Genomic DNA, 17,053 nt, shown 5'->3' on the forward strand with positions numbered 1-17,053 from the left:
GAGGAAAGGAATGAAATGACTCATTCAAAGGTAATGAAATTAGTCATGTTTTTAAGGATGGAAAGAAATCAACCACTACCAAGGGAATGGGATTCCTTTGATTTCATTCATCCCAACCCCCCTTCTTTCATTTTCATTCCTGGCCATTCTATTTTTGGTTTCCCTATTTATAACAAAAATTATTCTATTACTTCATTGTTTTATATTTACCAATCAACATAAGGTAATGATTTATTTCATTCTTATAAGGTAACCAAATAAGGCAATGGAATGGTAATTATCCATTTCATTATCTCCTTCATTCCATTCCTCCTTAATTTCATTACCCCATACCAAACAGACCCTAAAATACCACTTAGTAATATGCTAGCACTAGTATATTATAATCACATTATACTCGTATTATGATGCCAATATCTTTTAATCTTTCCAACTCAACTATAAATACTTCACAAAAGTTTTAATACTTATGATTTCATTTTGTTTTTATTCTTTTATAATTACATTATAAATAAATAATCTGCCTAACTAAGGTTTTTCTTTCAATGACAAACAAATATTTTAAATGGGCTACTAGTTAAATTCACTATATCGGGATACAGTCATCTTTCATCTAGGAAAAACGCTTACCTAAGGCTAACGCCCGTGAACACTCGCCCGAAGTCACGACAGCGCGATGAGAGAAAGACGTTCAGTTCAAGGATCCCACTAGTGAAAGCATATTCGCATAGTCTCTCATCATCACCCTAGTGCCTCTGAAACTAAATGTTAAGGGCAGGAATCGAACCTTAGACCGTGGTCACATGAAACACTAAGTCTCTTCCTTACCACTCCACCATCAGCTCATTGACACCCAAATATGGTATCACTTAGTTTACTACATTAATTTACCTATATATTAAAGCAACACAATTTTTTCACTAGTCATTCAATTAGACACTCCACATAGGCCCCAAGTGTACAAGTTTTCATTTTTACAATTTTTCCTTCATAAATGAAAAAATGTTGTTGGTGATAATTGAACTCAACACATTACTTTTAAATGTTTATGGCTTACCAACTCAACTGGGATTAATTGATGCTAGTCTTTTTTTTCCTTAATTGATATAAATTCACAACCTTCTATTTTATTACTTTTAAAATACAAATACAAATTATTTTTACTAATCTATGTATTTTAGTAAATAATTTATATCTTATGAATCCATAAGATATGTTAATATGTATGTTATTAAATTTAACTTTTTTATTTTACTTTTTAACAACTCGTGTATCACACGGGCTCTATTCTAGTATTTTTATTAAAACATTTAAAGATTACATACACGACCATATTGCAAGTAAAAGAAAAAGAAAAAAAAACAAGATACATTCATATTACTGCAAGTCGTTCTAAAATCAGAAATTCAGAACCAATGAACACCTATGTACGCTTCAACTAAACATAAGACACCAACTGGTCCAAAAGAATTTGAATTGGGTCTTGTAAAAAGCCAAAAGAAACAATTGGAGGTCGAATGTTGTTGCTACAAGGAATATCAACAACATTCGACCTTTCTTCACCTAGGATTGCTAAGACAAGAGCACAGTTAACCTCGCTGTGAGGGTTTGGATCCTGTGACCGTAAAATTCCAATGCAATATTAAGTCTCGGTTGTTTCAAAAGTTCATGGTTGAACCTAACTGATACATGATAAGTTAGGTTCCATTAGGTTTGTATTTATATTCTTATACATAGTATGAGGCATAAGTCTTTAAATGCACTTGTAACTTCTCCCTTATTTGGAAGTCTAGGGTAACTTAGCCCACCTATGTATTTTTGGAAGTGGCATATCTACCCGTCGTTGCACAAACGTCCTCTTTGTCATTAATGCTAGCGGTATTGCCGTATTGTTGTCTATATCTCGACTACCTTTGTGTGCAGCTTAGCTTGTTAGGTGTCTAATTAATTGCCATATTAATCAGACATTATGAATCTAGTTTTCGTTGTTATTGATTGTGATGATTTACTTAATTACAAATAATCCCCTATTTATAACCCTCTAATCCTTAACCTATACAAATCCTTATTAGACTCGAACTATAAAAACTAACTCAAAAACCCTTATGTTTGTAAGTGCGACAATTAACCCCTCGTAGTTACAAAAGAGTTACGCTAACAATATGTCTTGTTCTCCCGAACCGGTTGTGTTCTGGTTGTTCACAACGTACATCATCAAATGTTAAAGATGTATCATACAATCATAAAATATTGTAATATAGTATAGTACCGACAAATTTGACCCGGCTTCTAAGGTTATATAGCATGTCGCCTACCTTTCAACTTTCAAGTGGGCACGTGAATGATGGGCCAAAAATAATTCATAGGATAAATACAAGTGTCAGATGACAAAAGTGGTCCCATTATGATCCTCAATCACACTTAAATAACCAACTTGTTCCCTTTACCCTCCATTCAGTTTTCTTCTGGAAGCGTTTGTTTCTACCAGTTGATCGAGGCTATTAAAATATGAAAACCAAAAATATAATATTTGGTTAGTTGATATGTGACAGTGCAATTGGTGTTTCCTCATTTTGAAGATTGAGGATTCAAATCCTACGGTATATGGTTTAGGTGGATTATGAAAGTAGATTATTAGTTGTTTAAAAAGGAAGGAAAAGAAAAAGATTTAAGGCCATTAAAAGTTCTCGTGGAAGCTCATTAAAAAGAAAAAAAGACTTTGGAATTGCTTACTTAAAACTGACCTAGTTAATAAACAAGTCAAGCTTGAGCCAAAGTAAGCTTGCTCGTTGGCCTGCTTGTTAGCTCGCTCGTTTGAGTCGTTTAGATTATACCCCTATAAACATATCTCTACCAAATGATTTGAATATCAATTTGTCTTAAATTAAAACATAAGCATTAAATTTTAATTTAGATACAAAAGAGTTGCCCGGTCGAGCAAAGGACAGGTCCAACTTATTTGTGAGTCGAACTCAAATCTAAATCTACTTTTCAGCTCATTAAAAGGTATAAATGAGCCAAATCTAGCGCTTGAGTTGAGGCTAGCTCAGCTTCTCCTAAGGTGACATGTAAACCTATGATAAGCCAAATCTAATGTAACCCGTACTTATACCATCTTTATTCATAACTCAATCAACCCAACATTTCAATAAAAATAATAATTTCTCTTTTACATATACAACCCAACTTAATCCAAATTTTCACTCTCATTCACAACTCAGTCTAAACAAACTTTTTTATTAAACAAATATGTTTTGTGATCCTATAAAATATATAAATATTTTTAAATAGTAAGTTTATGGACCAACAGTAAGTTTATGAACCAATGATACGTTTATGAACCAATAATATAGTATCAGACCCATATTAAAAAAATGCATTCTTAAGCTATATTTTTTATAAAATTTATGTTGGAATGTCCAAAAAAAAACATATCTAAATAATATTGTGTTCTTATGTGTTTTAAAAAAATTGTTAAATTTTATAAATTATTAAACAAAAAATCAAATTATATTTTAAATAAATTATTGAAAAAGAAAAAAAAGTTGCAACCTAGCCTATGAAAGGTTATTAAATTAATTAACTTTTCTTTTAAATAAACATGACAACCAAGCAACATTGTCATCAATAAAAGTGGTTTTATTACATTTAATTAGTTTAATTCAAACCGATTAAGAAACCTTCTATAGTATAACACCTAGTGATATACCCGGCGCAATCTATAGTATAACACCTAGTGATATACCCGGCGCATTGCGCCGGGCAGGTTGGTAAAACTAGGGCGATGATAAACCCACACTTTGTCGGTCCCGGTCGTTGAGACGGTAAGTTAATGCATATTCGGTCTGTTTCGGTTGAGTGCGTTATAATAACGAAACTAAAAACTAAAAATAAAACAAAAATGTACAAAATTTGAGGTGGATCAATTGAGTAGCGTCAGTCGGTAACACTCGGGCGCTGGGAAGACGAGCATTGCCGATCTCGAAAGTTGAGGCGGTGAGTCTACACATATTCAGCAGATTTCCGTCATATTGGTTATTATAACAAAATTAAAACAAAATACAGTGAGCCTACACGGTTTCCATTATGTTTGTCACGGGTACCGGAACTAAAAAACAGAAAACAAAATCCAAGTTCCAATACGGTACCGCCAAGTGACCCAATCGGCACTTAGCAGCACCAAAGTTTATAATTATTATATATAATATAACAATAATAACAATAACCAAGCAAAATTTCAATTTACGTACAACATAATTGACGACCGTTTGCTTGTCCACACCAAGTATATTTTGTTAAAAGCTGAAGCAAACACCATAGGTTGTCTGGTATGCATCGTATACCTATTGTACAATAGAACCCCACCTCTACGATAATAATACGACAAAGTTGGAACAAAAACAAAACAATAAATCCAATCTTATAAACAAATCGACAACGCCATTCACCTCAAAAGGTATTAAGTTAGATCTATCGAAATTAAAATGACATTCATCAACCATTAAAACACAAAAATAATCCTGCTTGTATATAATTATAATATTTAAGGGGGCAATATTATTACAACGATAGGCCAAGCTTATGAAGAAACTCAATAGGAATCACAAACTCATAATTACTAGGCTCCCTTTCCTTATATTCACAGATATGTTACAGTTTATCAAAGAATAAAAATTACACCACAACACAGAAATCGAATATGCGCACAATCGAGACATGCAAATCATTCTTCGGTGTTTTCTTTCTTCATCAAATCACTAAGTTTCAGTTCCAACTACACCAAAAAATGATATTTTACTAAAAGATATAGATTTATGGTGTTCACGGTCTGATTTTAAAGAAAATAAAATTCCTATCAGAACCACTAACCAAACCAGCTGGGTCGTTTGGGTCAAAAGGACAAAACACTTCGGTTTGACGGTACGGTCCAGTCTTATTTTTTCAGAATCTTTAGTTTGTATTGAATTTTTTAATTGATAAATACGGATCACGAATCTTATACATATACGTAGTAGCATACGAATATGAAAAATATAATGATAATAGAAATAATAGTCGGCAGAACCGTTAAACCCGGTTTTTCAAACCGTAAACCATGGACCGAACTCTACAAGTCTCGAGCCGGCTGGACCAGCCGATCTGTTCAGTTTGGTTGGTTTCTACGGTTTATGATCATTCCTATGAATTGCAACTAATAATTATATGGTTACCTGTGCATTCATCATCTTCTGTCTTTGCAATTTCTCAGCTAAAATGGTGTTTCTGAAAATTGTGGAGTATTTTTAAGATAAAAAGATTAAAGCTTGATTAAGCCAAGTTGGTTTTCAATTTCCATACCTTTGTTGTAATTGGATCAGTTGAGACTGCAATTCTCTTTCCCTTGGGGAAGTAAGAGGGATCTGCATGTGATGAAATTATTACAATAATAATAATAATAATAATAATAATAATAATAGTAAGAATAATAATAATGATGATGATGATAATAATAGCAATAATACAAGGGAAAACTAGTGTCATTTACTACTTGAGCAAAAGGGTTTGACAGCACAATGCCATACACAGAAATCATGATAGCAAGAACATAATGCGACTGCTTTATGAATCAGAAGGCATCCAAAGTGTAGTTCTAAACTTCTGATGCATTAAACCTCCTAGATCATTTATTCTATAAAGGAATATTATTATTGAGATAAGGGTTAGGTTCAAATAAGAAGTTTGATTTTCATAAGGCTAGGAAGGAGGGTATTTTAGTCAACACTTAAATATCAAAACCCACTTACTTTAATCTAAAAACCCACTTACATTCATTTCAAAAACCGACTTACATAAAACCCACTTATATCCTACAACCACCACCACCTCACCGCCCACCGCCACCACCTCGCCGGAAAAGTCCGAAAAAACACAATGGAAAACACTATGAAAAACACAATGTAAAAAACACAATGGAAAAAAACACTAAAAAAAAACACAATAATAAACACACAATAAAAAACACAATTGTATGACACAATGTAAAAAATATAATGGAAAACACACAATGAAAAATACTATTGTATAACACAATTTTGTAAAACACAATTTGGTAAAACACAATTTGTAAAAAAACCCACTAATTTTTATTTAATTTTTATATTACAATATGGTACTCATGTAAAAGATAAAAAGACACTCGTTATTATGGTGAATTTGTTTTTCAATAAAAACGTCGTAAAAAAAGTTATGGACGTTTTAAAATGATGGGGGAATTTGGCATGTGCCTTGCATGTGGAGAGAGAAAATCAACAAATGTGTTATTCCTTTTATGCCCTCCCCCTTCTTTCATACTTGATTTCCCCCCTAAACTAATCTCAACCCTCCATGCTCAAAATCAATGGACAATATTACTTTATATCCTTCCTACAAAAACTATACTTCCTATTATAACCTAACCCAAATATATGATTTTTGAACTATGCTCAAAAACTATACTCAAAAACTAAACTATTACTTCTTATACTTCCTATTATCATTGAGATAATACGATTTTTGAATTATTTACATAAAAAGGGCAATTTTGATATGCGTCTTCTTATAGGTTCAAAACTTCATAAATCTATACTTAACCGTTCAAAACAATAAAAATACCATGTTAACCTTACCAAAACACCAAATATACCATATTTAACTATTCGATAATAACAAATTTGTTATAACTGACTATTTTCACTGAATAAATAAAGAGAACATCATTTGCCATGGTGAGTTATAGTAATTTTATTTGTTTATTTAGTGAAACTGACTGGTATAAGTAACTGGTTTTATTTAATTTAACATGAATGAGTAAATACATTAAATTTTGAGCTTCTACAAGAATATGTACGAAACTATAACGTCTAATAAATAACAAACAAACCATTGGTTGGCCTTAATGGTATCAAAACATGCAGCAGATATTTAACAGATTTATTAATACTTAATAATATCATTAGTCATCATTACCTGTGACGACCCATTGATTCCGGCTTCCACATCCATGGAAATGCCTGCATACAGAGATAATAGTTAGGTTTATATGTCGATATGCACAAAATGTAGGTTGACTATGGAAACTGAAATACCAGAAGTCTGCTCAACAAACTTGATTAATCTATGAAGTTCTTCCTGAGTACAAAGAAAGTGGCAAATTTGTTGTCTATCAAAAAATTTTCAAAAGTCAGTTAATATAAACATGATCAAGTGCATACCTTTTGCAATGTGCTATGGTACAAAATGGTTTGCAATGAAGAAAGAATTGAGGTAGGTGGGCTGATGGTTCCACTGAAATTGGAACTAATAACGGGAACCTTAAGGTAACAAAATACAGTGTAAAGACATTAATTTTCAGGAAAAAGATAATGAAAGCAACAGCTGAATATAAGAAGAGTTGTTTTATAAAAAAAAGATGTTAAGAGAATCAGTTGAAGCAAGCTTTTGTAAATTAGGTCATCTCCAACCATATTCATGCTCTGTTCACATGCATAATTTTAAGGAAAAAACATATTTGAGGAATATTTGTCCAAACCCGTCTGCTCGGTTGGTGATTTTAGTGTTATCAATATATTTTAATGTGATTGGATTTGCAAATAAGATCGAAGGAAACAAAACAAAAATCAGGTATCCGTCCAATTGCCTTTGTTTATTATAACACATTCATTTAATTTTATTGGAAAGAATTATTAGAAGGTTTCTTTCTTAAACTATGAACTAATGGTGATAAGTACTGATAACAATTAAAATCCCTATGCGAACCACTCCAGTTGCTTTGTTTGTTAAACTAGCTAACGTATTAAGTTTTTTACTAATATGATAAAAAAAGATATGACAAGGCTTACATTGATTTAAAGTTTCCTTTCCCAAAAAAAAACACCATTGCTTTAAAGTTTAGCCTATAAATTTCTGAATTGCCAGCATGCATTCATAAATGTGCAATCGTGTTTTATTAAGTTCATAACGTAAAAGTTATTCTTTTGATTTGATTGGTCTTATAGCTTTGCTTTCGTTCAACCGTAGTTTTTTACTTTTTACTTCTTATTTATAGTTTTTGCTTTTTTAGTGTAATGTGGTAGAATGTAGAACAGTTTAGTTTTAATCAATATTCAAGTTTACTTCCACTTTAATTGGTTATGTATCTTTTATTTAAAAATTAAAATATTTACAGATAACACTTACCAATGAAATCAAGAAATAAAAAGTTTGCAGACACAACAAATACTAGTTTTAGGCATGAACGCAGTTTATATTATGATCTATTTTCTCATAAAAATTTAAAGTGTGTCAACATTTAACAGAAAAGGGCCAAATAAGTAATTCCACACCTTGAGGTCTGCTAAAGTGACTTTAAAACGTCCCTTGCGCTGCACCACAGCTTCCTCTGATTTATCCTCTATAAAACAAGGACAAACAATATAAATGAAAAATAAAATTTTAGGCTCGTTAAAATAACAAAAACAAGGTGAATTAGCAGTTTTATGATTACATACCAGAATAAGAGGTTGTGGTGTTATTCTTTTTACGACCTTGTAGTGGACCACTATAACTTCGTTCAACTCGAAAGCCTCTTTGTGAAGATTCTCTTCATATTATTAAATAAATAAATAACAATCCAGACAAAATGTTTCAAAAAGCTACAAGAACTACAGTTACCTCTCGAAGTCGCCAACAAACTTCTTAGAGGAAAACATCTTATCTGGTAGCAGTGAACCACTTGAATATTTTTTTGGACTAATAGCAGTTGGTCGTGGTAATGATTTTTTATGTTCAAGAAGCTCATTATCATTTTGATCAACTTGGTCCTCAGATTTTAGTGACGACTTCGTGGCGGCATGCTGTTCAATATCTGATTGATGTTCATCACCTACAGTTGGGCTCATGGTATCCTCGTCGTCAGTCACATCAGACTGACCGACATCAAAGCATCCCCTATATTGAAACACAACTATGAATTAAGAAACAAAAGCATCATTGGTTCTTCCCATTCGCATGTTACCAATTGAAAATCTTGCATGACAACTACAATTTGTATCCACATAATACTTTCTTTCCTTAACTGGTAGATGTGAACCCACACGTTGCGGCAGTGTATGGGTCGGCAAGAAATTTGTAAAGGCTTGGTTTTGAATAAAATTATGTGAAAACATAGATAAAAATAAGCACGGTGTAATGGTATATTTGAATTTAAAAAAAAAAGAAAAAAAACTTACATCAAAACGCAGAAAAAAAACGCGTAGCACGCTTTTGAATAATATTTACATTGAAAAGAAGATAAAATAAGCACGTAGCAACAGCATAAAGTGAAAAAATGAAACCTTGAGTTAGCTTTCACTTGTACGTTTGTTCTTCGGTGATCTGTACATTACTATTCACAACTCAGCTTTGAAAAAGAATCACGTCGAACGTTGATAAAAATAAGCACGTCACAAAGGCAAATTTGGATTTTAAAAAACATATTTTAAAAGTTATATAAGAAAAGAAAAAAATGTAAAAAAGTTAAAAACCATGAAGCAGCTTTGACGGCGTGCACGTTTGTGCTTCGATGACTTGTAAATTATTGCGCACAACTCCATTTTAAATGAAATTTACACCCAAACGTAAACGGCATATTAGAAATTTTATAAAGCATTGTATCCTAAAAAGTTACAAGAGAAAAACAAATAAAACCAAAAAATTGTGAGTGGGCCCAGTGTCAAAAAAGTGGTTGGGGAAAAAAAGATGGAAAAGTATGTAGGGTATAAGTGATATAAGTGTAGTTAAAATTGAGGGGGGGGGGGGGGGGGGGGTATTGTAACTTTAATTTTATACTGATTTAGCCATGCTGAAATCACGTGTACATTAGTGCATAAAGCACTTGTACACATTGATTTGACTCTATGAATAGTAATTTGTTAGAGGGCATGGAGTTTGCAAATTGCTATATAATAAATTACATGAAACCTAAAGAAACTGAAAATTGGACGCTAAGTTTGACCTTACTTAAGTGCTTGAATAGGCTTCATTGGAAATGCAGCAAATGAATCCTCGAAATTAGGAACTTCATCAATTTCATCCTGCAAATAGTTATATTTAAACACTTGACTTTAATCCTATTTAAAGGAGCACAATCAGCAAGATACCTCAAGATGGGACCCAACATCTAAATGATTAATTATCTCAGGGGATGACCTTGATCCAGTATCATTGACCTTGTCTTTTTCCTTTGAACGTCCATTCAGATTTTCAGAAGTTGAACTTTCATCATAATCCCGGATCTGCCCTCGAAGACACCAAGTGTTTTTTACAATCAAAACTGATAAAGAAAAAAGAAAAACATTATTTATGAATGCATACAAGTGCAGCCTGATTCTTCAAGTCCTCCAAATTAAAATTCCAAGCACTTATTCCACGAATATACTCTTGCTGCATGTTACAGAATATAGCCATATCAGGATATCAGATAATATCATATTAAACAATAATGATTGATTGATTGCATCTATGTCACCTGTGATAAATGTTCTTTATTTCCATTTAGTTCACTGTTCTGTAGAAGATCTGCTTCATTTGCCTGAAACAGCAACACGGTCAAATAATTAGCAAAACAGATAAAATCAAATGAATACGACATAAGCAAATACCTTTAGCATCCTAAAACGATCACCTAGTGGCGGAAGGCCATCAAGAACTGTTCTTTGAAGATAATCAGTTGTCCGTGCATGTTTAAAAAACGGATGCTTTAAAAGCTTATCGGATGAGGGACGTTTTTTTGGGTCTTTCACTAAACAAGCAGCAACCAAATCCTTAAAAGCCTGCAAAACGAAAATAATAATAATAATAATAATAATAATAAATAAATAAATAAAATAACCATGCAATCCTATATATTGTAATACTTGTATGACACAAGTCACAAACCTTTGAAAATTTTTTGTCCCGCTCATAATCAAGACCTGGTGGTGCGTTTTGCAGTGTCATGAGCAAAACCTGGAGAAAATGAAATAAATTGGAAGAGTCATGTTCTAGTTCAGGAATTTTACAACTTAATGCAACCATTAAATAAAAAGATTTATATTAATTACTTTCATTGGTGGATACTTTGAAAATGGTGCATGACCATGAGCTAGTTCAAGTGCTGTGATTCCAAATGACCAGATGTCTGCCCTGGTAACACACAAAATAGCTCTTTAGCTTATAGCTATGTAAAGTATATATGTTTTAAGAAAATGATTTGATAAACTCATAAAAGAAATACAGTAAAACAGTAACAAGTATATGTATATATGAATCGCTACTTACTTAAAGTCGTATCCATGTAGTTGCTGCATTACCTCTGGTGCCATCCTAAATAAAAAATATCCACATCTGAAACAGGGGTTTGCATGAAACCGAACAAACCGAACCCATATAACTGAGCCCAAACAAAACCAACGTTTGATTTGATGTTTTCGTAAAAACCAAACTTTTTGGTTCTGCTTGTAACTAAAACCGAGAAAGCCGAACCAAATGTGTTGATTTTCATTTTTTACTAAAGTAATCTATAAGAATTTAATAAATAGAGTAGCCTAAAGGTATAATAATTAAATAATTATTAACTAACAAAGAGATTTAGGCCAAAATCATAGTTATTAGAAACGCATCGCCCAGACGCCTAGGCGGAATTTTAGGGCGAGGCACCGTAACACCGACTTGGTTGACTAAAGTTGCAATTACAGGAGAAAAATCGGCAAGTGTATATTGTTTTTGATTTTTTTTTATTTACCTTGATTTTATTTGATTCATTCCTTGAACAACTTACCTAAAATTCACGGGATTAACATAAATAACTCTTAATCTCTCTCTTTATAATGAACGGCATTTTGGTTATTCTTATCACATAGCAAGAATTACAGAGCCTACCAGAAGAAAAGAGGTTAGCAATATATATAAATATTTTTTTAGTTTTTGTTTTTGATCGTGTTAATGGTTTTTTTTATTTCGTTTTTTATATTTATTACTTTATGATTTTTTTCTTTTGCTTTTGAGTATGAACAATTTGGTTATTTTGGATTTTCATATGATTTTGGAAAATGGTTGAGGATTATGCTTTTGAATTGTTTTGGTATTTGAATAAAGTGTTGTTTGCCATTATAAATTTTGTTTGTGAATTTTTTTATTTAAGTGCGCTTTTTTTCTCTCAGACCCACGCTTTTTTGCCCCTAGCGCCTGGGGGAGGCATGTTCGCCTTAAGCGCGCCTATCGCATTTAATAACTATGGCCAAAATTCATATTTTGGGACAAATTTTTTTAAAACCCAAATGGCAAAATCGTAAAAAGCGAAACCAAACCCAAATTGGAAAGACCAAAACTGAACGGTTTTGAAAAACACAAAAACCGAAAGATGCAAAGGGAAAGAAATGAAGCATACCAACAAGGAGTTCCCACAAAGGTATTTCTAGAACGCTGTCTATCCCCAGTATCAAACATGCAAGCAGACACTCCAAAATCAGCTAACTTTATTGAACCATTATTATCAACTAATATGTTCCCAGCCTGAAATGAACTAACCAAGATTATTAACAGAATCTAATAGATCTTTCTAGAAGAATCAAGTGCAGACCTTAACATCTCTGTGAATATGCCCATGTGCATGAAGATAGACCAAGGCTTTAAGGACCTCTCGAAGCACTGTAGCAATAACCGGCTCTTCAAAACCTTCTGGATAAGAAGTTTTCATTATATGGAGACAGGATCCACCAGCCATAAATGGCATAACAACCCAAAGGTTGTGACCGGTTGTGAATGAGCAATACGAGCGTAATAAATTTGGGTGGTTGATCAAGCTCATGGTCTGTACCTCACGACGTATGCCATCCTGTTTTAAAAAACAGAATCTTAAAAAAATACCAAACGGGCTGTAATAATGAAACCATTACGATACAAATCTAATTAAATAATGTCATTCCATTAGCCCTGAAACATGTGAAAGTTTAGATTTATTCATCTATGCCGTTTCAAAAGGACATGAAATGTATTGTAACCCATAATTCTAACTGAAATCCTTATAAGCATTACACTGAGTCACTTTAGACAAACAAAAGGTATTATTAAATATCTAAATCTGTTTGGAGCCATCTTCAGTTACTGCGCCATAACATTTTGAAGTAGAAGAAAAAAAGATGGCATTTTAGGCAACCACAATTACAATGGTTTCAATGATGGCAAATTGTTTTGGGGACCTTGTAATCTTGTATAGGGCAATTTGTAGAATTTACTTGGTTATGGTTGCAAATACTCACTTTTTATGTATAAACCTATACTAATAAATCGAATAGTGACTGCTTGAATATATATGATACTTCTAAATCAATTCAGGGTATCTCATTTATTAAGTAAACAATAAACAAACATACCAGGTCATTATTACACTTTTCCAAATCAAGAACCTTGATCGCGACTATTGTGTTCAATGGAATACAGAGTGCCCTATACACAGAGGCACTGACTCCTTCACCGACTTCCTCATATAGCTTGTAATCCTCTGCATTTACGGGGAACTTCTGCTTTGGTTCTTCCATGGTTTTTTTAAATCATATACATAAAACCTTCGTTACCATAAATGCCCTAAACACCTAGAGTTGCTGGTCAACTTGATGTCGATTTGCTCAAACATGGTAGCATTGCTTTTTATTGGAATATAACTATTAACTCCAGGACCACATTCAAGGTCCTTCAGACTTCATGTCCTTTAAGGCTACCACCAAATAATGGCCTCAGTGAATACAGCACGGTACTTTCATTTTTGATAAATATAAAAACACTAATTTCAAACACAATCTGGCAACGTGAGCTGATGATCAGTTTAGTAGATATAATGAAGGGATGCTGAAATCTCTAGGGTTTCGCTTTATGTAACTGCTTGATATATTATAATGTTTGCCAGAAGCGTTCTAAGAGAAAACTTGTTGAAGCACAACTCCTGTAACAATGAAAGAGAAAAACTGTTAATATAACAAGCAAAAAGACCATATGCAATTTTTCTATAATGTACTATATAAGACGGAGATCAAAGAAGGAAACTGATTTAACAACAGATTTTCATCCAAAGCATGTTATGATTAAGATCTATTACACAATCAAAGCCCAATTTCTTAAAAATCTGCAACAAGTGTCAACTAAATCAAAATATTTCCTAAAGTTTCATCCTCTTCCATTACTTCCCTCAGCAAAATTTCAAGCTAATCCATTGACTAATGTTGACATTAGTCTTCTGAGCATGCACAATCTCCCAATCGCCAATAAGAGCATCAAAATCACCTAAAAAACTAGATCCTCACAGTTTCAATTTCACAAACTAATCAATCACTAGAACCTACCTAAACATCAATCCTGGTGAAAACATTAGTCTTCTGAGTAGGCACAATTTCAAATCACCGACAGGAAACCTACGATCCTTACACTTCAACTTCACACACTGATTCCGATTCAAACTAATCAATCAATAACACCTGAAACATCAAATTAAACACCTGAACAACAGTCTATAATTTCATCTTCTTCATTTCATTGCTTGTGCGATCATTTCAAATCCATAGACTAATGCCAACATTAGTCTTCTAAGTAAGCACAACTTCAAATCACCTAAAAATAACACGATCCGTACATGTTCAATTTCACAAACTGATTCCGATTCAAACTAATCCCTCAACAACAATCCTATCGCAAATCACACAGCATTCCACAAATCCAGTCATTCGAGCATCAAATTATTAAAAATCAACTAAAAACTGAATTCAGTAAGCAATGAATCTTAGAATTAATAATAACAAGTACGGACCTAGGGTTTCGTCCGCAGCGGAGACAAGCTGAAATTTGAGCATAAAATCTTGTGCAACACAAGGAAACGACGTCGTAACAGGAACAGATAAGCCTTGGGCTAATCCGCCGGTGTGTAAAAGGAAAATCGTACTTACCAGCTGTCGTATACGACTGCCTGCTTCAGATCGAACCTTCACTGTTTAGCCAAACAAATAATGGCATCCAACATTATTATTATTATTATTATTATTATTATTATTATATCTTTTGTTTTTAAATAATAGCTTCCAAAATGTGCATTCGGTTGGTTAATTCTTCTTATTTACTTTTACTTCGTGTTGGAGTCTAAACTTGTTTAGTTAAATGGGTCATTTTTATCCATTATGAGAGAATATTGACGGGTCAAAACCTTTCCAATCGGCATAGCAACCTCGACATCTAGAAATATTAAAGAAGAAATGGAAGATGCGGGAAGGAATTTCGAAATGGTGGATGAATTTTGGGATGGTATGAAGTGAGAACACCAATCTGCCTCAATTGATACCGAAGAAAGATGGTATAACCATTTTGGGAGGGGAAAACCAATTCTTTCACCCAAACTAACATGGAGTCAGATATTATGTATATTTGTATTTACAGTGTATCGTGATTTTAATGTATTAATATGTAAAAGAAAAGATATCGAATTAAACGGGTCGCATTTATATTATAACAAGATTGTTGTTAATATTTTTATTTAGAATTGTATAAATAAATATACAAAATCATCATATCTATCTATTCTAATAAACTACTACTCAATTTTGTCACTTCAATCTCATAGCCCTCCTCAATTTTTGTTCAACTTATTTTAATACATGGTCCCTTATTTTCAAGCTATTTTAATATATGAATTCAAGTTTATTTTTATTAAAGGTAAATCCTAAACGATTCATTAATTAGCATTAATGGTGAAATACAAAAATAAGGAAATTTCAACATTGAAGTTGCAGACTTATTAGAATAACATTTTCAAGTCAAAGGTAATTGCAAATTAAAGAAAATAAAGACACATCATTGTCGAAGAATTATGATTTGTTTGGTAATAAACTAAAAATTGTTTTTAAACTGGGATCCAAGCAACGGTGCATAATATTTTATATAAGGTTGGTTTTATATTTGGATTTAAATTTTTCTCATATGCATTTGAACTCAAGAAAATGTGTATTTTTTTAATTTTCTCTAAACATTTTGTATAAATATTGTAAACATGAAGAATATCTATTACACAAATCTTGGTGTTTAGCTTTCATTAAATCATTAAAGTTGTATATTATAATTACGATATATATGTATAATGATTTACTGTCACACCCGGCCCTGAGCGGCGGAAACAGCCGGGCGCGCGCGAGTGGGGATTGATAATTAAGCACGGGCCATTGCAAACATTCAAAGTAAGATTTTCATTGCGCATGAAATGTTTAATACAAATACATTACATTGTTTAAAAAATTACATAAAAACATCCAAGTATAAAAACTGTTGAAGATTTCCACGCCATATCCCCTTGCGCGGCGGGAACAACCACGCGCATCGAAGGGATAGAACTAAAATCTTCCAAAAAGCTAGTTTTAGATGTTCAGCGTGAGGTGCTCTAAGTGTGACTCCATGCGCTACTTAGTTATCTCCTGAAAGACACGTAAAACATTTGAATCAGTATAAACTGAGTGAGTTCACAAGTTTTAGTAACTTGATAAATCGTATTGCATCATAATCTTGATAAAAATCATTCTGAAACATAATTCTGATAGCATCATTAAAACACATGCTTGGTAAAACGTAGTTCTATCAACATATTCTGATAAAATCGTTCCGCGGGTTACGCGCGAACATTTCTGGGAACTGTGCTCGTCTGTGTAAGTGGCACTGCCACTACGAGCGAAATAAGTAATACTGTCCCGCGGGTTACGCGCGGACACTTCTGAAAAATCGTGCTCGTCTGTGTAAGTGGCGCTGCCACTACGAGCGAAATAATACCGTCCCGCGGGTTACGCGCTGACGTTGTGCCGGAAAACAAGGCGCTCGTCTGCGTAAGAGGAGCGACCTCTACGAGCGGGCTCAAACCCATAGTACTGCCCCATGACCATACTAGGCACTCGTCTGTGTAAGAGGTGCGACCCCTACGAGTGGGCGGATCAAACCAGCAGTCCCTACCCTTAGAGTTCCAATGGTAAAGTGATCACTTACTCGAATTCTGGCGCACATACATCGTAAACCAAAGATA

The 17,053-nt window shown here is 33.1% G+C and overlaps 1 protein-coding gene across 1 annotated transcript; it reads right to left on the reverse strand.

Moving 5' to 3' along the window:
* Positions 1-4,501: 4,501 nt before the first annotated feature.
* On the reverse strand, positions 4,502-13,660 carry LOC143567537 (serine/threonine-protein kinase BLUS1-like). Its single transcript, XM_077053934.1, has 20 exons — positions 13,386-13,660; positions 12,593-12,847; positions 12,401-12,525; positions 11,293-11,337; positions 11,076-11,157; positions 10,912-10,980; positions 10,635-10,805; positions 10,502-10,564; positions 10,348-10,416; positions 10,134-10,268; positions 9,994-10,067; positions 8,668-8,943; positions 8,505-8,596; positions 8,340-8,407; positions 7,230-7,328; positions 7,104-7,146; positions 6,985-7,028; positions 5,338-5,399; positions 5,211-5,262; positions 4,502-4,774 (listed from the first exon to the last, which is right to left on the reverse strand). The coding sequence occupies exons 1-20, from the start codon at positions 13,548-13,550 to the stop codon at positions 4,724-4,726; spliced, it is 2,040 nt and encodes a 679-aa protein (XP_076910049.1). The 5' UTR covers positions 13,551-13,660; the 3' UTR covers positions 4,502-4,723.
* Positions 13,661-17,053: the final 3,393 nt, after the last annotated feature.

The sequence above is a fragment of the Bidens hawaiensis genome, unplaced genomic scaffold, assembly GCF_021521415.1.
Source record: "Bidens hawaiensis isolate Kalapana, Puna unplaced genomic scaffold, B.hawaiensis_p1.1 tig00023424_1, whole genome shotgun sequence".
Lineage (NCBI taxonomy): Eukaryota > Viridiplantae > Streptophyta > Magnoliopsida > Asterales > Asteraceae > Bidens > Bidens hawaiensis.

Coding starts and splice junctions, on each gene's coding strand:
- LOC143567537 (XM_077053934.1), bottom strand. CDS start 13,550: ATGGAAGAACCAAAGCAGAAGTTCCCCGTAAATGCAGAGGATTACAAG. Junction 10,565..10,634: donor ATCGTTTTAGGATGCTAAAG/GTATTTGCTTAT, acceptor TTGCTGTTTCAG/GCAAATGAAGCAGATCTTCT. Junction 5,263..5,337: donor CTGATCCAATTACAACAAAG/GTATGGAAATTG, acceptor CACAATTTTCAG/AAACACCATTTTAGCTGAGA.